This window comes from Rhinopithecus roxellana, chromosome 17 (genome assembly GCF_007565055.1).
Source record: "Rhinopithecus roxellana isolate Shanxi Qingling chromosome 17, ASM756505v1, whole genome shotgun sequence".
NCBI classification, from domain to species: domain Eukaryota; kingdom Metazoa; phylum Chordata; class Mammalia; order Primates; family Cercopithecidae; genus Rhinopithecus; species Rhinopithecus roxellana.
Window position 1 is genome coordinate 4,636,462 of NC_044565.1, and position 25,335 is coordinate 4,661,796.

Below are 25,335 nucleotides of genomic sequence, written 5' to 3' on the forward strand. Positions count from 1 at the left end.
CACTGAAGTATGGACCTTAGTTAATGATGAGGCATCCGTATTGATTCATTAATTGTAGCAGATGCACCACACTAATGTAAAATGCTAACAATAGGGGAAAGTGGGAGTGGGGCTTATGGGAAATCGCTGTATTATCCCCAATGTTTTTCTATAAGTTTAAAACAATCTTAAAATTTGAATTTATTTGTTTATTTGTTTATTTTGAGATTGAGACTCACTCTGTCGTTACCCAGGCTGGAGTGCAATGGCGCAATCCCAGCTCACTGCAACCTCCACCTCCTGAGTTCAAGTGATTCTCCTGCCTCGGCCTCCTGAGTAGCTGGGATTACAGGCGTGCACCACTGCGCCCAGCTAATTTTGCATTTTTAGTAGAGACAGGGTTTCACTATGTTGTCCAGGCTGGTCTTGAACTCCCAACCTCAGGTAATCTGCCTGCCTTGGCCTCCCAAAACGCTAGGATTACAGGTGTGAGCCACCGCACCCGGCCTGAATGGTTATTTTTTAAAACTACAACTATACAGTATATACTATTTAGTTGAATTCGGAAACTTCTATATCTGTGGCACACAAAAACATCATCTGGCACACAGTAGTATCTTCATAAAATTGTTGAAAATATGCCACCATTTGCTTCTTAGCAGAAAAACTTATTTTGTTTTCTTCTGTCTACATATGTAGGAAATTTTCCATCAGATATTTTTAAACTCAAAGCTTGTCACTAATAGAGTAATCAAATATTTGAAGAATGAAAGGGAAAAAACCTGCTGAGGGAAGCACAGCAAGCATCAGCCTAGAAAAGCTGTTCCTGGCCAGATGCCTGCGTGGCCTCGATTGTGCCTGGGCTGTAGTCAAGTGGCCACTACGTGGCAGAGGGCTGTAACTGGGAGAAGCTGTAGAAAAAATGCATATCTGATCCCTTTTATATTAGTACTTCTCCTGAGGGGTTAAATGTGCATAAAAAAGAAAATCAGTGCTCATGGGTTTTTGATATTTTCCATCTAGATGGAAGGTGTCGCCAGTGTCTGCGTTTTCCTGACTACACAGGGGTCCCTCAGGGAAAAACAAACCCATGCATCTCTGTCCTATGATTCGGTGGTAACCTTTCATTTCTTCAAGAATAACATTGTATTATACAGAGAATTTGACAGATACTTCACAGCATCTTAATTTTCCAAGATGAGGAATACTTCCCTCCGACTGGAGGAAAACCCTAAGCTGGATTGCTTAATTAAATTCTCTTGAAAATTTAAAGTGCTAAGAAACAAAAACTCCCGGCCAGGCGCGGTGGCTCAAGCCTGTAATCCCAGCACTTTGGGAGGCCGAGACGGGCGGATCACGGGGTCAGGAGATCGAGACCATCCTGGCTAACACGGTGAAACCCCGTCTCTACTAAAAAATACAGAAAACTAGCCGGGCGAGGTGGCGGGCGCCTGTAGTCCCAGCTACTCAGGAGGCTGAGGCGGGAGAATGGCGGGAACCCGGGAGGCGGAGCTTGCAGTGAGCTGAGATCCGGCCACTGCACTCCAGCCTGGGCGACAGAGCGAAACTCCGTCTCAAAAAAAAAAAAAAAAAAAAAAAAAAAAGAAACAAAAACTCCCAGTAGATCACTTCCTCTCAAGTGAGACATGAAACTGCTACTAGTTTGTGTAGTGAATTAGAAAATATTTACTGCACTGAGGAGGAATATTTCTCTCACATCCATTACACCCACACCTGTAAAAGGATCCCTGTGATACTCTGCCTCGGGGTCTTTATATCTTGTGCTTGTATTCCTCCCAGAGAATTTTGAAAAATATATGTGGCCTCTCACACATTTTGAAGTTTGCATCCTTAAATTTTTCATAATTTAAACAGTTTCAAAGAATATAATTTGAGGTACCTGGAATATCTTGACACCAACACCCAGTGAAACGACTGTTCCCCAGCAGCAAGAAGTTTTCCTCCATGACACTTCTACCACCCCCAAGAATTTCATCCTAATGGTACACATTTGAAAGTGGAAATGGCACACATTTGAAAGTTTTTGCTTAAACCGTAGGAACTTATTGGCAACAAAAATACACATATACCTTGAAATTGCAAAAATATTTTCTTCTGAATTGATTATACTCACTATTAGGATGCAACTGATCACACTATATTTAAGTGATTCTTAAACATAAGTTCAACTTTATTGGAAGGGCAACTCCTTCGCTGGACAAAATTTGGAATTTTCTTTTCTTTTTTTTGAGACTGAGACTCGCTCTGTTACCCAGGCTGGAGTGCAATGGCATGATCTCGGCTCACTGCAACCTCTGCCTCTCAGGTTCAAGTGATTCTCCTGCCTTGGTCTCCCAAGTAGCTGGGATTACAGGTACGCACCACCATGCCCGGCTAATTTTTGTACTTTTAGCGGAGACAGGCTTTCACCATGTGGCCAGGCTGGTCTTGAACTCCTGACCTCAGGTGATCTGCCCGCCTCAGCCTCCCATAGTGCTGGGATTACAGGCGTGAGCCACCGCCCCCACCAAAATTTGGAATTTTCTATGTGACAGTTTGGAAATTTCTTAACCCCAAGACATTGTACCCAGCAGCCATTCTCAAAATGTGGTCAAGAAACTTCTGGGGATTCCAGAGACCCTTTCAGTAGTCCTCAGAGTCAAAACTATTTTAATAATAATAATAATATATTACTTGCTCTTTTAATTCTCATTATCTCAGGAATGTATGATGGAATTTTCCAAAAGAATTTTCCAGAGGCTATACGGTACATGATGATGCCACAACATAGATGTATTAGCCAATGAAATGTATACTTGCGTATTTTTGTGTTTTAAAAGTTTTCAGTTTTAATTTCTAATTCAGTAAATACAGATAGATATGACTCACATCAACAAGAACTCTGGTTCTTGATAATTTATGACTGTAAAAGGATCTTGAGGCTAAGCACAGTGGCTCACTCCTGTAATCGCAGCACTTTAGGAGGCTGAGGCAGGAGGATCACTTGAGTCCAGAAGTTCGAGAGTTACAGTCCAGAAGTTGCCCCAGCCTGGGGCAACATGGAGAAATCCCATCTCTACAAAAAATACAGAAACTAGCTGAGCGTTGTGACATGCGCCTGTAGTCCCAGCTACTTGGGAGGTTGAGATGGCTGAATCACCTGAGCCTAGGAGGTTGAGACTGCAGTGAGCACTCCAGCCTGGGTGACAGAGTGAGGCCCTGTCACTCACACACACACACACACACACACACACACACACACACACACACACACACACACAGGGATCTTGACACCAAAGCATTGAGAACTGATGCCTCATAGTGGTGATTCCAGACAGGTGAGAGAGGTCTTTTTTCTTTTGTAATGCAAGGAAGAGATGAAAGGAAAACAGGAGGTGGAAAGGGAGAACTGGCGAGGTATCTGGACTTTGGGCACTTTGTCAAGCATTGATTTTAAGAAAGAAGATAAATACAGGATGAAGATGAAGAGACACTGATCCCTCTAAGCTGTCTGTGCTCTGCTGATCACTGTTTCATGGTGAGGCCTCTGACACTTTGATTTTCAAGCCTTGGCATCACTTTTAACCTTCCAGATCCTAAGCTCCCAAGTGAGATGCCCATTTCATCCACAAGGCTGCATGAACTTGCAAAACCTGGCTTATATTTAGAAAAACTGGCTTTGGCTCAATCAGAAGATACAGGAAGTTACTAACTTATCCTTTTTATATATTGGAGGAGACATCTGCAGGTTAAAATTAGTCATCTGACTTCAATTATTCTTTAGAGCCAGCCCTATGGTAAAACAGGAGGTTTATTTCACTGAGATCCATTATCCAGTTATAGATGCTATAATAGGATCCTGTAGTAGCAGAATTCAGGCCCAGTGGTCTTCGTTCCTATCAGGCTTATCAACACTGAAAGGGAAACATTATCACAGAACATGACTTCAGGACAAATGGACAGTCGTTTCTCCTGTGTGCTTCTTTTCATAGTGCACACAAGGTCAAAAAAACAATCTATAGCAAATGTCCTAGCACAAGACACCTACACCAAGTCTGAATTGCCTGGCAGTAACCACACAATGTATTAAAACAGTTTACAAGGTCAGGTGGTTAGCACCCATATGCTGGCAGAGAGAAGAGGAAACTGGTTCAAACCAAAGGTAACTTTCTCCAAAACTAGACGGCACTTAGGCCAAATATAGTCTTCTTTGCTTAATTTTTTCTGCTAAACTTTCATGGCTTAACGGCACTGGCTTCCCAGCTAGACACTCGTTTATAAGCCTTGATTGACCATAGCAATGAGTGTACACTAGGAGAAGACAGCTCCCTCTCACTCGCCAGTTCTCTCCCTGTGGATAAACAATAACTACCAGACTGGAATAGACCTTGACATTTTATAGCCCCAAACCCTTGTGACTTTCCAGGGAGAAAAAGCATCCACCTCCTTAAGTCTCCACCCCACCACCCACTCTATCCTGAATGGTCCCGGGCACTGGAACCCCCACAATCTCCTGAGCCAGCTCCTCTTCTAGTGTTAGGTCATCCCCCTTATAGTAATTTCTCCTTTTCACCCAACTCCATTATGATGGTTCATGCCTCTCTTGCTTGGTCGTCTGCTGGTTTGAGAAAAGATATTTATGACACAGCTCTGAAACATATTTTTAAGGAACATTCAGTAACAGAATGTTCCCTTGAGGGAAGGACAATCGGATTGCTGAGGGAGCAACTCTTAAGAGCACAGTTGAGCCAGTTCTTTGAGTTCTCAATTAAGCAATCCTGCAAATTAACTAGACAAACAATTCTGTCCCTGCTTTTTTTCTTCCCCTTGTGTCCATCTCTCTACCAAAAGAAGCAACAAATGGAAGATTATGCTGCGTAAGTGACGTAACTTCTTAACTTGGACCTCTCTATCTGCTCTGCATTCATCCACTTGAAAAATATTGACTATTTACTACAAGCCAGACATTTTTTCCAGAAACTTTGGATATATCCACGAATAAAACAAAGATCCCCTCCCTTACAGAGCTCACATTTTCAGAGAGGGAAATGGGCGATATATAATAACCTTGATAAAAAAGTAAGATGTATGATATATTAGAAGGTGATAACTACTATGGAAAAATAGAAGACCATCAGAGGGTCAGGATGGGTGGGGAAGCAAGCTATAATTTTAAATGATGGGTGGGGGGCATCAGAGGTGGTTCCTTGAGAAATGACCTCTGAGGAAACAGTTGGGGTGAGGAAAGGGGCCAAGTTGATACTTGGGGGCCTGGGGAGGTTCTAGGCAGAGGGAACATGTGGGAGAGGCCTTTGCCTGTTTCTCTTGTTGGGTGGCAAACCCAGAGCTCTGAGCAGACGGCTGATATGATCTGACTTGTATCAGGATTGCTCCAGCTGTCATATGGAGAATAGACCTTAAGAAGACTGGTCTCTTAATAGTTCCAAATGTTTTTCTAATACATAAGATGGGTATGAGAAAACGCCTAACTAGCCTGAGCAACATAGTGAGATCCTGTCTCTACAAAAAATTTGAAAAGAGCTGCTTATCCCTGTAGTCCTAGCTACTTGGGATGCTGAGGTGGGAGGATTTGCTTGAGTGCAGGAGTTTTGAGGTTACAATGAGTAGAGATGGCGCCACTGCATATCAGCCTGGGTGACAAAGCAAGACAATAACAAAACTGCCTAATTATCACAGCTTGCTATGTGATTCAAAGTAATTCTTTACAGAAAGTACTGTGGGCATTATGAACTAATTTGTATAAATTCTAGTTATTATTACTCTTTCTGTTATTACAAGGATAGTAACAATTATATCCAACTAACTAAAACAAAAGCTTGCTTAGCTGTTTCCTAGATGTGGATTTAAATATAAAATGAGCATTTTTTAAAAAAAGAAAAGCCTGAAAGATCAACGCAAGCCCACCACTGTTAACAGAAAGGCAGGTCAAAATTGGCAATGAGTTAGTAACTTATTGCATATAAAAATAAAAACAAAATATAAAAAATTTAAAAATATATGCCAGAGCTGGAGCTCTTACCTGCTAACTTATAAAGCACTCCATCATTGAACACCATGAAGCTAAAGCTCTTTGCAGTTCTGCTCTTTATTTTGGGATTTGGTTTTGCCCATGATAAAAATTCTTTAAAAAAGAAACTTTTTATTTTGAAATAACTTTAGACTTACAAGAAGTTGCAAAAATAGCAGAGTTACTGTGCACCCTTCACCCAGCTTTACCCAATGGTAAGATCTTACATAACCATGGTACAATGATCAAAACAGGAAAGTGACTTTGGTACAACAGTATTAACTAAAATGCAGGCCTTACTAAGATTTTACCAGTTTCTGCTTTGTTTTATTTTGGGGGGAAGAATGAGTGTATAGGTTTATTAAATTTTATGACAGGTACAGATTTGTGGCTACACAACTGTTCCATCACCAAAAAGAAGCTCCCTCATTCTACCCCTTAAAGGAACATCCTATCCCCAAACCTAACCCCTGAAATTGTTGATATGTTCTCCATTACCAAAATTTTGTCCTTTTGAGAATGTTATCTAAATGGAATCATACAGCACACAACCTTTGAGATTGGCTTTGTTGACTCAGAATAATGTCCTTTAGACAAATTACTTCTTTGCTCATGTTCCTTAAAGAAAGCTCATACAACACAGAGGAAAAATAAAAACTTGTATCGAGAGGGAAAAGGCATATGACCTTCCCATTCATAAAAAATGCTTGCTCAAAGCAGTCCAAACAATTGGCTATTTAAACCAATTAGCATTCCCTCAGTAGAAGGGGCCAGCAAAGTTTACTTAGGGGTCAATTGCAGATAGAATGGAGTCTCCCTGCCAACACTCACTGCTTTATTTACATCAGCATGTCAGGGGCGGCTACCCAGCACAAAGCCCCCAAAAGCCGACCTCAGCACCCACCTCCTCACACATGAATTATTGGGAGGGACTCAGGTATCAAACTAAAGCTTCCTCAAAATTAAAAATATATTTAATTAAAAGTAAGTTTTTACACAGTTCTTTTGTAACGTTACAAAATGCAGACACAAGGGAACAGTCAGCAACTAGCTGACTTGAGAGTAACTCCTGTGAGCCCAGCACAATTCCCACATTCAGCAGCCTGGGCTCCACGCCCTTCCTCCCCGGACTTATTTTAGCCCTTTGGGATCTACAGAATGGACATTAAAGATCCTGTTCTATTAATTTCGCAGGACCGGCTGGAGATATAAATGAGAAAAGAGATAAGAATTTAAATGTAAAAATAATTTGATAAATACAAGTTACTTCATTATCATGATATCCCTTTGTCCCAGTGATAGGACCTAAAACTCAGGGACTATCTGTAATTAATTAGTTTGTTCATTAGTTCATTCATTCATTCACATAGTTCTTACATGCCAGGTGCTGTGCTGGGTGATGGGGCTAATCATACATAATAATCACCTGATTAGTAAGTCTTCTTGAAGGCCTGACAAATAGATAGAGGGTTTGTGCTTCAATGCAATGGGGAAGAGGCCTTGTGAATACACAGACAAGGAGGTGACCAGGAAGGTTTTCAGAGGAGAACCATGATCTCTGTGTCAGGTGAACGGGGGCTTGTCAGACAATGAGAAGGCAGCTTGGCAAGAAGGCAACAGTGCACTCATAGGCCTGCAAAAAGCTCATCAGGCCTCACAAGCAGGTGCCTTTGCAGGTGAGGCAGGCAGAGACCCTGGGAAAGTTAGGCTGAAGCCCCAGTGGGTCTCAGACTTCAGGGTAAAATGGTGGATTTTAACCTGCATGTAGTGGGGAGTCATGCCAGGAACGAGAAACTCTGTACTTTAGGAGAACCTCTTTAATCACAAGGTGGGGCATCACTCACTATGGTGGTGGGGTAGGGGGATGAGAACAAGAAAGCTGGGACCATAGGCAAGAGGTGACAGCAACAGTCCTGGCAATGAACCAGGAAAGCCTGAATTAAGGCCATGGTGGTGGAAGTGCAGCACAACTGACATTTGAGAACAATGTACAGGGCCGGGCACAGTGGTTCACACCTGTAGTCCCAGCACTTTGGAGGCCAAGGTGGGTAGATCACCTGAGTTCAGGAGTTAAAGACTAGCCTGGCCAACATGGTGAAACCCCATCTCTACAAAATACAAAAATGAGCCAGGCATGATGGTGGATGTCTATAATCCCAGCTGCTTGAGAGGCTGAGGCAGGAGAATCACTTGAACCCGGGAGGCGGAGGTTGCAGTGAGCACAGATCACACCATTGCACTGCAGCCTGGGTGACAGAGCAAAACTCCATTTCAAAAAAAAAAGAGAGATAACAATGTACAAATCTTGGTGATGATTGTTGGATGGGCAAGAGAAGAATCTGGGGAAGTTTCAGGTTTCTGGCTTGAATATATGATTACTCCTCCAGACCTTCACTTCACTGTATAGCACCAGCTAGACCATCTTCACTATCAAACAGGCATTTAACAAATATGTCACTAAGAAAAATAAAGTCAGCAGCCCCACTTTCCAAACTCTTCACACATAGGAAAACTGCCTGAGCAGTACAGCATACTGCATATTCATTTAGAAACCAGAATTTCAACTCGGCAGTTTAAGTAAGAGTTCTTCATTTACAGACACATTTGTCACTACTCTGACAACCTCTGACGGAGGTTGCAGTGAGCCAAGATCATGCCACTGCACTCCAGCCTGGGCAGCAGAGCAAGACCCCTTCTGAAAAAAAATTTTAAAAATAAATAAAAATGATGTTACTACTGATAAATACAACATCGTTGATGAATCACCAAAGATATCATGTTGAGTAGAAGAAGCCAGGGAAAGTACATATGACACAAAAAAGTACATACTTTATATTCCATTTCTTGAAGTTCCAAAACAGGCAAAATTAATCTATGATGATAGACATAGAACAGAATTGCCTATGGGAGATGGTGACCCACTGGAAGGGACCATGAAGGACTTTCCAAAGTGATGGCAATATTCTATATCTCGATTGAGGAGGTAGCTACATGGGGGTCTACACTTAGGAAAACTCATTGGGTTGTACAACTAAATTCTATGCATTTAATCGTATGTCAATTTTACCTCAATGAAAATAAGTCTTTCGTTACGGGATTTCAGAGTGATCATCCTATAGAGGGTAGAGTCTATTTTTTTTTTTTTTTTTTTTTTTTTTTTTTTTGAGATGGAGTCTCGCTCTGTGGCCGAGGCTGGAGTGCAGTGGCCGGATCTCAGCTCACTGCAAGCTCCGCCTGCCGGGTTCACGCCATTCTCCCGTCTCAGCCTCGCGAGTAGCTGGGACTACAGGCGCCTGCCACCTCGCCCGGCTAGTTTTTTGTATTTTTAGTAGAGACGGGGTTTCACCGTGTTAGCCAGGATGGTCTCGATCTCCTGACCTTGTGATCCTCCCGTCTCGGCCTCCCAAAGTGCTGGGATTACAGGCTTGAGCCACCGCGCCTGGCGAGTCTATTTTTTAAAATTGATTTTGAACAAAAAGTTACTTAACTAATTCCCTAGAAAAACTCAAAGAAAACTCAGATGAAGGGGAGAAAACCATAACATTCCTCCTGAAGTCACAGGTTAGAAAAGTGATTCAGAGTTAATATAGCTAGGAGCTGGCATTCACTTACTGATCCATTCTAGCCATAAATATTTACTGAGTTACTACTAGGAGGCAGGCACCACTTCAGCCACTGGCAGTGCAGAGGTGAATGGGAGAGAGAAAGCCCTCATCCTTACTGAGCATATGTTCTCTAAGAAGCTAGATGGCCAGGCGCAGTGGCTCATGCCTGTAATCCCAGCACTTTGGGAGGCCAAGGTGGGCGGATCACGAGGTCAGGAGATCAAGACCACGGTGAAACCCAGTCTGTATTAAAAAAACAAAAAAAATTAGCCGGGCGTGGTGCTGTGCACCTGTAGTCCCAGCTACTCAGGAGGCTAAGGCAGGAGAATGGTGTGAACCCAGGAGGCGGAGCTTGCAGTGATCCCAGATCGCGCCACTGCACTCCAGCCTGGGTGACAGAGCGAGACTCCGTCTCGAAAAAAAGAAAAAAAAAAAAAAGAAGAAGCTAGGCAAGGAGCCCAACGAATAAACTGGATAATTATAGACGGTGACAAGTGCAACAGAGGAGTACACAGCAATGTGGGATTGAGGGGACCTAAAATAGTTAGGAGTGATCAGGGATGGCCTCTCTGAGGAAGTGATGTTTGAGTTGGGTCATGGGACAAAGGGCAGATGGAAGAACACCGCAAGCAGATAGAAGAGACAGGTCCTGAGGCAGGAAGGAACAGGATGTGCCTAGAGAAGTGAAAGACAATCAATGTGACTCGTATCTAATAAGCAGGGTGGAAAGCATGGGATGGGGCTGGGTTGGATGGATAGGAAGGAGCTGGGACACGCAGCCCCAAGGGAAAGGGCAGGAAGGACTGGGTGACAGTCTAAGACAGTGGGGAGCTACTGCAGGGTTTTCAGCAGGCAGGTGATGTCCTCTGCCACTGAGGAGGGTAGATGGGAGTAGGGACAAGGCTGGGAGCAAAAAGGCCCAGTTAGGAAGCCACTGCAGAGGCGATGGCAAGAGCTGGCAGTGACATGGACCAGGGTGCTGGCAGCAGAATGGAGAAAAGACAGACTTCAGAAGTATTGTAGGAACAGAACTGACAGAACTGCTGATGCCAACATGAAAAATGAGAAAAAGGAAGGGTGGGAAAATGGTGATATCATTCACTAAGATGGGGAATTCTGGAGTGGAACAAGTCTAGAGTTAAGAGTTTCATTCTGAGATGTGTATGTACCCAGCAAGTGGCAATGCCAAGGAGGCGGTTGGATACATGAGCCTGCAACTCAGGAGAGGGGTCTGGGCTGGAGAGGTAAAGTTCAAGGTCATTTCTTATAGATGGTGTTAAAGTCAGGGGCCCAGAGAAACTCTCCCAAGAGGGAGCATCTCAGAGTAAAAGAAGGGGGCCCAGGATTACAAAGGAGGAGCAATGAATTGGTGTCATTCAAAGAAATAGAAGCCAGGACAGTGTTTCCAAAAGTCCATCCTGTGTCCTGAAGGCCTAGAACAGCCTCAGGCATACAGCAGTCCCTGGAGAAAGGAAGGAGGGAGGGAGTCTGGTAACTTTGCCTGATGCTGCTGAAAGATATTGTGCAATGAGAGGAGCCACGAAAGAGCCCACCGACTTGAGTGCATGGGAAACGTCAGTGGTACTAACGAGCATCATCAGTGATGTGCGGGACTAAAACCGGGCCACTTTCATTTGGATGGAAATCACGATGACCGTGGAATGTCCTTTCAGCCGCAATCCCACAAGGGCTCACACTTTCTGCAATAGCTCCCGATGACCAATCCACGCTCTCGGTGTCAAGCCCACTGAGGTCTTCACATCAGTGGTTCCATAAACGCAAGACCTGACAGGCCAGCAAGGCCACAGCTGCAACGGGAGATGTGAGCAGGGCTCCTGCTGCCTGGGCTCGGGGATTCTGGCCACTTCAACAACTTAACCCTATGTATCCTCAGAGGCCCTCACCTATTTCCCCACCTCGGCCTGTGAATTCTCACACCTGTGATTCCCACCTACCTTACCATCTACCTGGTCCTATAACCTTGCTGCCACACCTGCATAGTCATCTGTCTCCACTGCCTGCTAGTGGTGCACAGCAAGGGTCACCAAACTTTTGATCCCTTCCACTATTAGAGAATAAATCAATAAATAAACCCACGGCTCAGACTCACCTGGAACAGTTAGCACGGAGGGGGATTTTTCAGGCTGTTCGTTAACACGGCTACTGTTTTGAACCCAGAAAATGTTGACAGGCTCAGGTGGGCCCACAGCCTGACAGGTGAGGTTGAAGGCTGTGTTTCTGGTGACATTCATGCTCTCAGGCTGCTTAGTAAAGTGAGGAAGTCCTGCAGAGAAAACATTACATGAAAGAATGTTTCAGATCTGAAAGCAGAGACAGAGCCCAAAGGGGAATGGAAACTGGGCTAGAACTTGGCAATAGATTTCTCTTTTTTGTGGGGGGGATGGAGTCTCACTCTGTTGCCCAGGCTGGAGTGCAGTGGCTTGACGTTGGCTCACTGCAACCTCTGTCTCCTTGGTTCAAGTGATTCTCCTGCCTCAGCCTCCTGAGTAGCTGGGATTATAGGCGCACACCACCACGTCTGGCTAATTTTTGTATTTTTAGTAGAGATGGGGTTTCACCATGTTGGCCACGCTGGCCTCGAACTCTCAACCTCAAGTGATCCATCCCCCTTGGCCTCCCAAAGTGCTGGGATTACAGACATGAGACACCACACCCAGCCTTGGCAACAGATTTCTTTATATACTGCGTCACCACCGCGCCCAGCTTAGCAACAGATTTCTTTATCTACTGCGTCAGTCAGGTCTGTATTCATCAGTTTTCACCTCCTTAAGTTGGATAAGAAGGAGCACAGAGGCTAATTCCTGCCAGTCTACCTTAAGCCAGCTTTCTAGGACGCTTTGCCAAAGGGGCTATAAATAGTGATTCAGAACTGGTTTTACCAGAAGGCAGGCCACAGGCAGTTCTTACATCAGGTGTTGCTCAAACTCCTGGGACTGACCAGTTGGCAGGTTTTCAGTATTTCTTACCAAAATAAACACAGAGTAAAACATGGCTATGTAATAGATCTGTCCATGGTATGAAGACATTCTATTATGTGTGTGACTTTCAGATGGGTCATAATGAATTTTAAAATCCACAGCCTTGTATAAGGCTGAGTGCTTTTCAAAGCAAATTCTCATGAAAAAACAGTATAAACATAGTTGCAATTACAATCCTTAGATCTACTGTCATTTCCAAAATCAAGGCCCCAAGGAAGCTCAGAGAAAGCCAGTCAGTACTTATTTGGGGCAGGTGTTCAAAAATATAACAAGTCCAAAAAGTGTTCTTTTGGGGATTGGGAACTCACAGATCTAGTTCCAGCAAGAATGATGTGGCAGTTATGTGTAATGGAATTCTTTTGTCCTGTTTCAAGGTTTTTTGAAACTCTCTTTGGATTTAATATGTTCCTGCTCTGGGCATTTTTCTGGGATTCTGACAAATAAAATCTCCTCTAAATATTTTTTTCCCAAATTAGCTGCAAATGTAGGAAACCCCCTCTTTGGCTGATGGTGACATAACCCTGAGAAAGAGCTGTTCAGCCTGGGATAGGCCCAAAGCAAAGGTCATGAAGAGATGAAGAGACTCCTCTGAGGGAGTCTAAAACATTTAAAAGTAGCTGGGACCTGTAGTCCCAGCTACTCAGGAGGCTAAGGCAGGAGAATGGTGTGAACCCAGGAGGCGGAGCTTGCAGTGATCCCAGATCGCGCCATTGCACTCCAGCCTGGGTGACAGAGCGAGACTCCGTCTCGAAAAAAAGAAAAAAAAAAAAAAAAGAAGAAGCTAGACAAGGAGCCCAAGACTCCTCTGAGGGAGTCTCTTCTGTCTTCCCCACTCACTCCTCCTCCTTCCTTCCATCTGTGCTCCCTGAGGCTTCCCTCCACATTGGTGGGCATCAATTTCAGGTCCACAAAAGAAAGGGTAGCACAGCAACTTTTCAGTGGGAGATGTTTCTGATTAAAAAGCTAATCACCTGCTCTAAAGCCTGTGATGAGGAAGGTCAGGATAAAGCAGAAAAGGGAGGTGACCTAATGGCTCTGCTAAGAGGGGCACCTCAGAGAGCAGGGGCACAAGGGCCCCGGAGGGAAGTCCCCGGGGGTAGTGAGGAGTGGTACTGGGGGTGATAATAAAGATGCTTCCTCCTTGCAACTCTGCCATTGCAGAACCAGGCATGCAAACCCCCAACTCAGGGCACCAAACCTAGGACCTGGGCTCACCTGTGCATCAGCTCACATTGCCCATTAGAGTTCAAGTTCCTTGAGGGCAGAGACTGCGTTTTCCTAACCTGATGTCTCATTCCTCACCCCCACGGACCTTCATATGATGTCATGGAATTTCTCTGAACCATGCACCTGACAGATGCCAGTGCCCAAAAGAAGTCTCAGGCTGAGCTGTTGAGCCAGTCCAGGAAAACCACTCACTCCCCAGTGTTTCACTGTCTGCATAGGCAAGACAGGAAAAGATGCTGAATAATAAGCCAATAGCCACTTGACCAGGTAGGTGAGTAGTATCTGGTACCAGCACTGGAAACTGGACAGTAGAATGCATTTTGCTTCTTAGAAAGAAGTTGTCAGCCGGGCGCGGTGGCTCAAGCCTGTAATCCCAGCACTTTGGGAGGCCGAGACGGGCGGATCACGAGGTCAGGAGATTGAGACCATCCTGGCTAACACGGTGAAACCCCGTCTCTACTAAAAATACAAAAAACTAGCCGGGCGAGGTGGCGGGCGCCTGTAGTCCCAGCTACTCAGGAGGCTGAGGCAGGAGAATGGCGTGAACCCGGGAGGCGGAGCTTGCAGTGAGCTGAGATCCGGACACTGCACTCCAGCCTGGGAGACAGAGCCAGACTCCGTCTCAAAAAAAAAAAAAAAAAAAAAAAGAAAGAAGTCGTCAGTTTATTTTTATTGTAAATAATCTGTGGACAAGGAAGTCTGAAATCTCTTTTTATCTCATCTTTAATGCCTAGAATAGAGCTCAAACTTCAGGAACTGAATTCATTTCATTATTACTTATAGACTACAAAGAGGAGTACCTTGTACAATTTCAGTGCTGATAGATTTGCAAGGTTTGCGTACAGAGTTATAAATGGGCAGGCAAAACTCTAGAGTATTATACACAAAACATTTAACACAGGCCCTAAAACAAACAGCTCTCTGGCAATGCGACTCTGGTCTGTGGATTTACCTTGCACTTCGATGTAGATGGGATCAGACACAATCTCTTCATTGTTTATTCTCATCTTACAGATATACGACCCATTGTCTGAACGCTGCACACTGGTTATGCTGCAAAGAAAAACACATAAAGATATTTACAGTGACTACCCTTTGACTCTGTATTATAGGACTGGAAACTTCTTCAACTTCTTTGTCATATGCTGTGAGAGTTAATTTTATATGTCAGCTTGGATAGGCCATTGTACTCAGTTGTTTGGTCAAACCCTAGCCTAGATGTTGCTGCGAAGGTACTTTTCACATGTCACTAACATTTAAAGCAGTAGCCTTTGAATAAAGCACATTACTCTTCATGATGGGCGTAGGCCCCATACAAACAGTTGAAGGCCTCATAAGAAAAAGACAGGGGTCCCCAGCGAAAGAGAGGATTCTATTTCCAAACTGCCTTAGGACTCAAGACTGCAACATCAAGTCTTTCATGGGTCTGCAGCCAACACCCTGCTGATTCCATATTTGTCCGCTTCCACTGTGTGTGAGCTAATTCCTTAAAATAAATCTCTTTCTCTCTCTTTCTAGATAAAGCTGTAGATATAGATCCTACAGGTTCGGTTTCTTGGAGAAGCCCTTACTAATATGTGTGCTATCACCTGTCTTGATTTTTTTATTTTTTTGAGACAGACTCTGTCTCACTTTGTTGCCCAGGCTAGAGTGCAATGGCATGATCTCAGCTCACTGCAACGTTTGCCTCTTGGGTTCAAGTGATTGTCCTGCCTCAGCCTCCTGAGCAGCTGGGATTACAGGCTTGCGCCACCACGCCCGGTTAATTTTTGCATTTTTAGTAGAGACAGGGATTTGCCATATTGGCCAGGCTGGCCTCGAACTTCCAACCTCAGGTGATCCACCCACCTTGGCCTCCCAAAGTGCTAGGATTATAGGCACAAGCCACCACGCCTGGCTACCTGTCTTGATTTCTGTGGTAGACTCTGCACCAGTGGTTCTCTGCATTGGGGTACTGCGTCCTCAAGGCATTTTGGAAATTTGTGGAGTTGTTTTTGGTGATCACAATGACTAGGGGGGACCACGGGTTTTTAGGGGCCAAGGGCAACTGTTCCATATCCCAAATGGCCTCCTGAGACTAGAACCTAACTCCATTTTATATACACACAAAGTCCTGTATGGTTTCAATATGCACCTAATTTAACAGGACTGCAATGATCATAAAAATGGAGAGCCGGTAGCCTTTGTCCTATTTAGAACTTTCTGGGGCCCCAGCCATCATTTTGTAAGGTCCCTCACTGACAGCATGACTGTATTTGCAGCAGTCACAGGTCATATGCTTGAAGGTGCACCTAAGGTGCAAGTCCCTGGGTACTTAATGATCTCTCCTGGGGTGAACATGCCCAGTGTTTACATGTTGAAATCCACATTTTTATTTTATTTTATTTTATTTGAGATGGGGTCTCGCTCTGTCACCCAAGCCGGAGTGCAGCTGCACCATCACGGCTCACTGCAGCCTTGAACTCCTGGGCTCAAGCCATCTTCCCAGCTCAGCCTCCAAAAGTGCTGGGATTACAGCCATGAGCCACCCTTCTCAGCCCGGGAACATTTTTAAATACTTTCAGCTGCTCTCCAGAGGATTTGTTTATTGGCTCAAAGGCACTGCTCTTTAAACACAGCAAAGAAGACCATGACCAGGGGAAGGAAGAAAAACATAGAAGGTCCACCTTCCTTCCTAGAGGCTTGCTTCCTTGTATAACCTATTTATCGCTAAGCAAAATAAATCTCATCCCTCAACCTGTGAAGGGCTGAGGCTTAAGGTTTGAAAGAGACCAGGAAGCTGTCAAGGGCAGAGGGGGCTCTATCCTGACCCATGGCCCCATAGGCAGGGGTGGCAGCTGCCAGGGGATAGACAGCCTGCTCAGCATCTGCAGCAGACATGTGGTAGTGAGTGAGGTCCCCAGGTCTGAATGAGACACAGTTTCCTCAGGTTGAATTCAGTTTTCTGAACACTAAACATTTTAAATTTACTTCTTCCCAACAATACCATGTTGCAGATCCTCATTAGCCTGTGATAAATAGAGCAGCTAAGACACAGCTCAACAATGGCATCAGTCAGAACTCGGGGGGGTCAGAGGGGGTTCAGAGCTGTTCAGGTTAACATTACTTCCTCATGGTTCCCAGGATCCAGGAGTTAACAGTCCCCTGCCATTGCATTTCCTAATGTGTAAATGTGAGTGGCATCCCTTTGACTTGAAATACTCTGTCTTCCCCTTTCCCCTCATTCTGTAGGAGCAGTATAATTTTGGAATGCACCTGATGAATGAATGGTGGGCATGAGGGAGGTCCCAGGGATCAAGGAAAGGCCAGATCCTGTCATGCTTTGGGGCAGCGGCTGGATGTCACAATGCCTAGAGGTTACCAGGAGAAGATGAAAAGAGAATACACGGGACAAATATCTCCAAATAAGGAGCTAGCTGATCCTCTCCTGGTAGACCCCTGGATGTCATGGTGACAGGAAGGGCTGAAGAAAGATGGGGGAGAATTCTGTGCCTAGAATGATGCCCTGCCCATCGTGGGCAATGACTAGTGGTTGAGTGGTGACCCTGGCTTTCAGCAGTCCCTGAAGATCCTGCACGACAGATGGGCCTAGTCTTTGGAGTTCTAAGGGAAACAAAGGTTACTAAAGAGGGGTGCTTCTACATATTTCACAAATCCACTTTAGAAGAGGCATCATTTTCTTGAGGCAAGACCCAGGGGCTCAATAGAGTGAACCATGAGATTGGACAGACTGAGGACACTTGTGCCTTTGAAGACTGGCTCTGCCTCAAGGTCTAGGACCCGGGAGTGGCAGCAGGCTTGCAGCTGGACTCACGGAGACAGGGACCAGAGAGAAAGTGAAGGCCAGGAGGGAGGTGGGGCACAGCCCCAGGAAGGCAGCCTGAGGGGACTGCACCCAGATCAGAGGTGCGAAGCACACCCGGGCAGAGCCCCCAGAAGCTGAGAAACTACAAGGCACAGAGGACGGTTTGGTGGCACATCCTGGACTGTAGAAATCAGACTGCATAAGATGCCCAGGAGAAGCTTAAGCCAACCAGCAAGGAGGATACAGACCAGAAATAGAAAAGAAGCATGCAGAACACAAAGGGAACTCAATCAGAATTTTGTCTTTAGTCATTCATGGCAGGAAAGGCTTAGCAGTTGTCTGGTAACAATAGGCGCCTGCATTAATTAGCAAGGCTAGACCCGTGCCACCTATATTACAGCTTTTCCATAGAACACAACTTTCCATAGAATACATAAAATACAGATTTTCCATAAATCATTATACTTGTCGCTTTCTAGACATCCAAGGGAAAGGCTCCCACTGGAGAGTGGGGTGTGGGGTGGGGCTGGAGACAGGAGGAGTGGCTGTTCCTGGCTCTCCTCCCTCTCCCCAGAAAAACAGCAGGCTCTGTCTCCATGGAGGCTCAACTGGAAAGGCTCTGGGCTCAGAACAGCAATCTAGGCATCCCAACAACCGTGTAAGAGGAGCTCCAGAGGGAACACGGAGAGTGGATGTGGAAGGGGAGAAGTTCAAGAAAGTGCCCCAGCACTGAAGATACGGATCTTTCCTAACCGGGCCCCCAGCTGGGCAGCACAGTAGGAGAAAAAAGACCCACCATGCGGCTTCATCAGGGAACACTACAACTCTAAGATGAGGCGAAGATCCGAAAAGCTTCCAGAGAGAAAAAAAGCAGATCACTTATGAGTGAATCAGAATAGCACCCTGCTTCTCTAGAGCAACCCAGAACTCAAAGGGAAATATATCAATGACTCCAAAGTTAAAACAAAAAATATTTTCTTTTCGAACTCTGTACCCAGCCAAACTACCTCAAGGTGAAGGTAAAGAGAATGGCATTTTCAGACATGCAAGTCCCAGGAAGTTAGTGAAGGATGGGCTCCTTGCCAAAGTAAAAGAGTAAAAGCCAAAGAGAGCAAGAAGCGGGGAGCAGTTCCAATGCAAGCTGACGGCTCTCGACTACCACAACCCCGTCAGCTTCAACTGCAAAGATGAAACAGAATTTAGAAACTTCATTGTTTGGTCTGAAGACCAGAAAATCAGACACTACAAGATTGAAGACAGAGGTAATTTAAGAAACATCCACAGCAGTGACTGGCCCAAGTTCTTTGAAAAGTATCTCAGAGACGTTAACTGTTCTTTCAAGATTCAAGATCAACAAGAAGCTATTGACTGGCTTCTTGGTTTAGATGTTAGACTTGAATATGGATATAATGCTGAAAAATACAAGGACTTAGTATCTGATAATGCAAAAACTGCTGACAATGCAACTAAAAATGCAGAACCATTGATAAATTTGGATGTAAATAATCCTGATTTTAAGCCTGGTGGGATGGCTTTGGCTAACCTGCTTCAGGTTCAATGTCATGACGATTACCTGGTAATGCTTAAGGCAATTCAAATTTTGGTTCAGGAGCACCTGACACAGGATGCAGCTGCTAAAGCAAATCAAACAAAAGGGCTTGCCTGTTGCTTTAGACAAGCATATTCTTGGTTTTGACACAGGAGATGCAGTTCTTAATGAAGTTACTCAAATTCTGTGACTGCCGCATAGAGAAGAGCTCAGAGAGCTACAGACAAAAAATAATGAAGCCATAGTAGCTGTGCAGGCAATTATTGCTGACGCAAGGACAGACCCCAGACTGGGAAACGTTGGAAGATGAACACTTCAGGACTTCAGCTTCTCACCTATTTAGTACAAGTGGGAATGAGGTACACTTCTGGCATGTTTGGAAATCAATACATCACATTCTTCGGGGAGGAATCCCAGAAAATTCAGTATGTTCTAGAGGTTTACCACCATTACTTTTTTCTTTAATAAAGTTTAGGAAAGTAGAAAAAAAAAAAAAAAACAACAACGAGTAAAAGCCAAGAAAGATGACCTGGGCTCCAGGAAACAGGAGCTGGACCACAGGAGGAATAGGGGGGTCCTCAGAATAGTAGTAAAGACAGCTGGACCCCAGACCCGGAGGGTAACTTGATTAGACAGAGGCAGAAGGAGGGAGCCAGGACAGGCATCTCCTAAATAAATAAATACATAAATAAATAAATACATAAATATCAGTACTGATAATTTTGTCATGGTGGGAGGAGATGCATACATGATGCATACATTCCTTTAGAGTTTAGAGAAGCATGAGTGATTGATAGTTAGGAAATTACTGAATTCAAGATAATCAAAAAGCTACTCAAGAATTGCTATGGGGCTGGGCACAGTGGCTCATGCCTGTAATCCCAGCACTTTGGGAGGCTAAGGTGAGAGAGTCATTTGAGGCCAGGAGTTTGAGATCAGCCTGGGCAACATAACGAGAACTCATCTCTTACCAAAAAGAAAAAAAAAAAAATTAAAAATTAGCCGGTCATGGTGGCACATGCCTGTAGCCCCAGCTACTTGGGAGGCTAAAGTGGGAGGATTGTTTAAGCCCAAGAGTTTGAGGCTGCAGTGAGCTATGATCGCACACTGCAATCCAGCCTGGAAGACAATGCAAGACCCAGTCTCAAATAAATAATTAATTAATTAAGCACTAAGTCCTTGAGTGCTATGGCTTGAATATTCCCTTCAAAACCTGTATTAAAACTTAATCCCCAATGTGGCAGTATGGAGAGGTGAGGCCTTTAAGAGGTGATTAATCCATTCATGGATTAATAATGGGATCAAGGATGAATGGGAGTGGAACTGGCAGCTTTATAAGAAGAGGAAGAGAGACCTGAGCTAGCACACGAGCACACTCAGCCCCCTCACCATGTGATGCGCTGTGCTGCCTTAGGACCCTGTAGAGTCGCATCAGCAAGAAGACCATCATCAGCTGGGGGTACCTGACCTTAAATGTCCCGGCCTCCTTAACTGTGAGAAATAAATTTCCTTTCTTTGTAATTTACTCAGTTTCAAGTATTCTATTATAAGCAACAGAAAACAGACTAAGATAAGAAGTAAAATATAATTATAGCACATTACATGATTCAGCTGAAAACAGAATTTCCACAGCCACAAAAAAATACCTTGGGTATTGATTTAACCACAGCTATGAGTAGCATTCTATTAGATTAACACACCATGCTGGAGACAAGCACACACATACAGACATACACAGGATTACATATGGATTGAATATATCTGGAAAGATACCCAAGAGATGGGTAACCTCCATTCCCCACAGGGAGAGGGCTGGGGGCTGGAGTGGAAAAAAGACTTTTTGAATAGTCAGAACGTTTTACCACTGCTTAAGAAAAATGGCATAAAAATCTCATCAGATTTTGGTCAAATACAAACATCTGAACAAGGGAAGACAAAAGAAATAGCACATACTCAGCTGCGGTGTCTAGACAGGAACCACCTGGGCACAGCTGCATGGCCAGCAGCTGCAGAAGCCCATCACCCCAGGGCAGCACAGGCTGGGTTAGCCCAGGCACATCTTATACACACACAGCATGTCTCTAACCCTCACTCCTTACCACTGCTAGTCTGGCCTGCTCAGAAATGACTTGGAAGTAGCAGTTATGCACTAGAGTCTTTTCAAAAGAAATACAAAAAAGGACAAATATTGTATGATGCCATCTATATGCGGTAGTTGGAGTAGTCAAACTCACAGAGAAAGAAAGCAGACTGCGGGAGGCTGAGGCAGAAGGATCACCTGAGCCCAGGAGTTCAAGACCAGCCTAGACAACATGGCGAAACCCTGTCTCTATGAATACAAGAAAAAAAAAATAGCTAGGTGCAGTGGCTCATGCCTGTGGTCCAAGTTACTGAGGAAGCTGAGGTGGGAGGATCTCTTGAGCCTGAGAGGTTGAGGCTGCAATAAGCCGTGATCGCACCACTGCGCTCTAGCCTGGGCAACAGAGTGAGACCGTCTCAAGAAAAATAAATAAATAAAATAAAATAAAATAAAAATAAAGTAGAGTAGTGGTTACTAGGGGTGGGGAGAGTGAGGAATGGGGGGATTATTGTTTCATGGTACAGAATTTCAGCTTAGGATGACTAAAAAGTTCTGGAGATGGATACACAACACGTGGTGATGGTTGCACCAAAACATGAATTCCACTGAATTGTACACTCAAAACGGGCTGAAATGGGGGACTTTATGTTATGTATATTTTACCATGTCAAAAAAATTATTTGAAGAAATAGGTCCACTGTAAGGTCTGTTTTCACCTGCTGCCGTTCACATGGTGCTGACAGGGTAACCCAAGGGCAAGGAACTCCGAGCTGAAAGGAAGTCTTGTGAACAGGGCACAAGTCAGAAAGTATCAGGCATCTGTGGTTAATAACAGCTTTTCCAGCAGATGGTTTGGTTAAATGAATTAGGTTTTTATTTTCTAGATTCTGTTCTCATTGCCACTAAGAACAGCAGAATAAAGAACTGGCAACAGGCATCAGTCAACCCCAAGGAAGGCAAGATGGGAGGGAAAAGCCCAGCACAGAGAGCCCATGGAGGCCCAAAAAACACAGCATCCCAGTGCCAGGAGCCCGCACAGAGATGGGGACCCCAAAAACACAGCATCCCAGTGCCAAGAGCCTGCACAGAGACGGGAGCCCCAAAAACACAGCATCCCAGTGCCAGGAGCCCACACAGAGACGGGGACCCCAAAGGACACAGGATGTCAGAAGACCCAAACTACCCACTTTTTTTTATTTTCAAGGCAGTGTTGCTCTGTTGCCCAGGCTGGAGTGGATCATGGCTCACTGCAGCTTCAAACTCCTGGGCTCAAGTAATCTTCCCACCTCAGCCTCCTGAGCAGCTGGGACCACAAGTGTGCACCACCACGTCTGCCTAATTTTTTTTTTATTATTATTTTTTGTAGCAATGGGGTCCTACTGCGTTGCTCAGACTGGTCTCGAACTCCTGGGCTCAAGTAATCCTCCCTCCTTGGCTTCCCAAAGTGCTGGGATTACAGGCATAAGCCACCGTGCCTGGACGCAACTTAACATTTTTACAAAGAAAATTTAATGAAACAGTAAAATCTTTCCAGCTTTAGCCACTGGGAACTATGCCAGAATTTAAAAAGCAGTGGGAATCCCTAGACTAAACAGAAAACAAACAACAAATACCTTCCCCTCACCACAAGTCTCCCACCAGTGTTTGGTTTTGCCTGGGAGTTGGGCTTCCCTGTCTTCTAGTCTGGTGGCTGCTCCTCTTCTGGAACGCTGCGCCGGACCAGGGCACATTTCCACCCAAGCTAGAGGGCTGTTTACATGCTATCCCAGACATCAGAGCTAATTATAATAAATACCCCAAATTACACCCTTCTTTGGAGACTCCAGTGAAAGGTCTTGGCCAAGCAGTGTCCTGGAGCCTGGACAAACGGATGTGCTAGTTTTCAGCTGATATTGGATACAGGTGAGGCAGGTTAGTGGCTACAGCACCAAGGAGGAGGCCCAGCCCAGTGACTCAAGTCCCATAAAGGAGGCCAGGTGAACGCTCTTGAGGGACCTCAACCTGTAGCAGATACTGAACATTTTCTACACCTATTAATCAAAGATGACTCCTGGCTCCATCAACAATAACAAACACCCAAGTGAAACAGGAAAAAAAGGGGGATGATTAGCATAGAACAGGCCTAGCTCAAGAGGGCACCTAGGCTAGGAGCAGAACATCAGTTATTTCTTTCCTGGTATATGCCCCAAACTCAGCATTTTAAAAAGAATTTTTCACTTATAAAAATTAAAATTATAAAATTTTTAATTTTATAATTTCATTTGCATCCTTCTATATTTGCTTTTATTTCACAACGCCAGATTACAGTGGCATGTAGCAGCCTTAAAATATTTTGAAGACTTTTAGTAATATACAGAAATGTTCATAATATAAAGTGAATGAAACAGAGTATGTAATCATCTATGCAATAAAGGACCTTAAAATATTTTGAAGACTTGCCGGGCGCGGTGGCTCACGCCTATAATACCAGCACTTTGGGAGGCCGAGGCGGGAGGATCACGAGGTCAGGAGATCAAGACCATCCTGGCTAACACAATGAAACTCTGTCTCTATTAACAATACAAAAAATTATTTATATATACTTGGAAAATTTTTCTCAGAGTTGTGATTATAAGCCATTATTTCTTTATTTGTACCTGCTTGGTATTTTCCAAGTTTTTGACAAAATACATATATTACTGCTAAAATAATTTAAACGCACGCGCACACACACACGAGCTAAGACCAAGTAGTTTCAAAAATCTTTCAGGGACACTTTCATGCATGATGCCAAATCTCCCTTAGTCTTTCCAGAGTACATGGGATTCGTACTTACATGTCCATGAGCTCCTATTATTTCCATCTTTCTTCACCAAGTTTTTTTTTTTTTTTTTTGAGGCGGAGTCTCGCTCTGTTGCCCAGGCTGGAGTGCAGTGGTGCAATCTCGGCTCACTGCAAGCTCCGCCTCCCGGGTTCACGCCATTCTCCTGCCTCAGCCTCCCAAGTAGCTGGGACTACAGGCGCCTGCCACCTCGCCCGGCCAGTTTTTTGTATTTTTAGTAGAGACGGGGTTTCACCGTGTTAGCCAGGATGGTCTCGATCTCCTGACCTCGTGATCCGCCCGTCTCGGCCTCCCAAAGTGCTGGGATTACAGGCTTGAGCCACCACGCCCGGCCACACCAAGTTTCAATTAACTGAGGTTTGATTGCAAGATGTGGTTGCTCCTGAGTGGCAGAAGTGTACCTCCCCCAGTCCTGATGCCAGTTCCTCCTTCTCTAAATCAATACTTCAAGGACAAATCTAAAATCTGAAGGCAACAGTACCTTAGCACTGCTGCACCTGATGTTTGACTTGGCCCTTCCCCTCCATTCTGTTCACAACCACAAGCAGGAGGACAGAGACCAGTTCTGCCCAACTTGCCTCAATATTCAGCCATCCAGTTAACTATGCCGCCGACAAACAATGAATTGCCGGAAAACAACTTCATATGCAAGGAAGGCCATTTTGATAACTAGCGTGTACTTGCCTATGTGTACTGATTTTTATAATAGCTCTATTTCTTGGTGTCTAAAATGACATCGCCAGTGAATGTTACAGCTTTCCTTAGAGTAAATGACTTTATCACAGTCCTTTCTTCCTTTGGAAGGGAGAGAGCTACATGACAGCAGGGGCCACTGTGGGAAAGAGGGTGTCAGAGCAATGGAAGGTGTGAGGAGTAACCAAAGCTCTGGGCCATTAGATACTCTAAACCACATCTTCAACTTGGACAGGTGCTGTTTTAGGACCAAAGACCAGATGCTTTCCCTTCTCTTCCCCTTAAATGTAAGACATGAAACCATAAAAACTCTAGAAGAAAACCTAGACAGTACCATTCAGGACATAGGCATGGGCAAAGACTTCATGATGAAAACATCAAAAGCAATGGCAGCAAAAGCCAAAATTGACAAACGGGATCTAATTAAACTAAAGAGCTTCTGCACAGCAAAAGAAACTATCATCAGAGTGAACAGACAACCTACAGAATGCAACAAATGTTTGCAATCTATCCATCTGACAAAGGGCTAATATCCTGAATCTACAAAGA

The 25,335-nt window shown here is 44.5% G+C and overlaps 1 protein-coding gene and 1 pseudogene across 3 annotated transcripts in view; one reads left to right on the top strand and one right to left on the bottom strand.

The window, feature by feature from the left end:
- MERTK (MER proto-oncogene, tyrosine kinase) overlaps window positions 1-25,335 on the bottom strand; it is a 129,535-nt gene that overhangs the window by 67,507 nt on the left and 36,693 nt on the right. For both annotated transcript variants that reach the window (XM_010386349.2, XM_030921723.1), the window contains exons 3-4: window positions 14,791-14,891; window positions 11,723-11,896 (exon numbers count right to left, since the gene is read on the bottom strand). In XM_010386349.2, the coding sequence (XP_010384651.2) occupies window positions 11,723-11,896; window positions 14,791-14,891 (275 nt within the window). The remainder of the gene's footprint in view (window positions 1-11,722; window positions 11,897-14,790; window positions 14,892-25,335) is intronic.
- On the top strand, window positions 16,883-19,502 carry LOC115894230 (annotated as a pseudogene). The gene is made up of 2 exons (XR_004054263.1): window positions 16,883-16,891; window positions 18,752-19,502. The product of XR_004054263.1 is annotated as an RNA transcription, translation and transport factor protein pseudogene (transcript).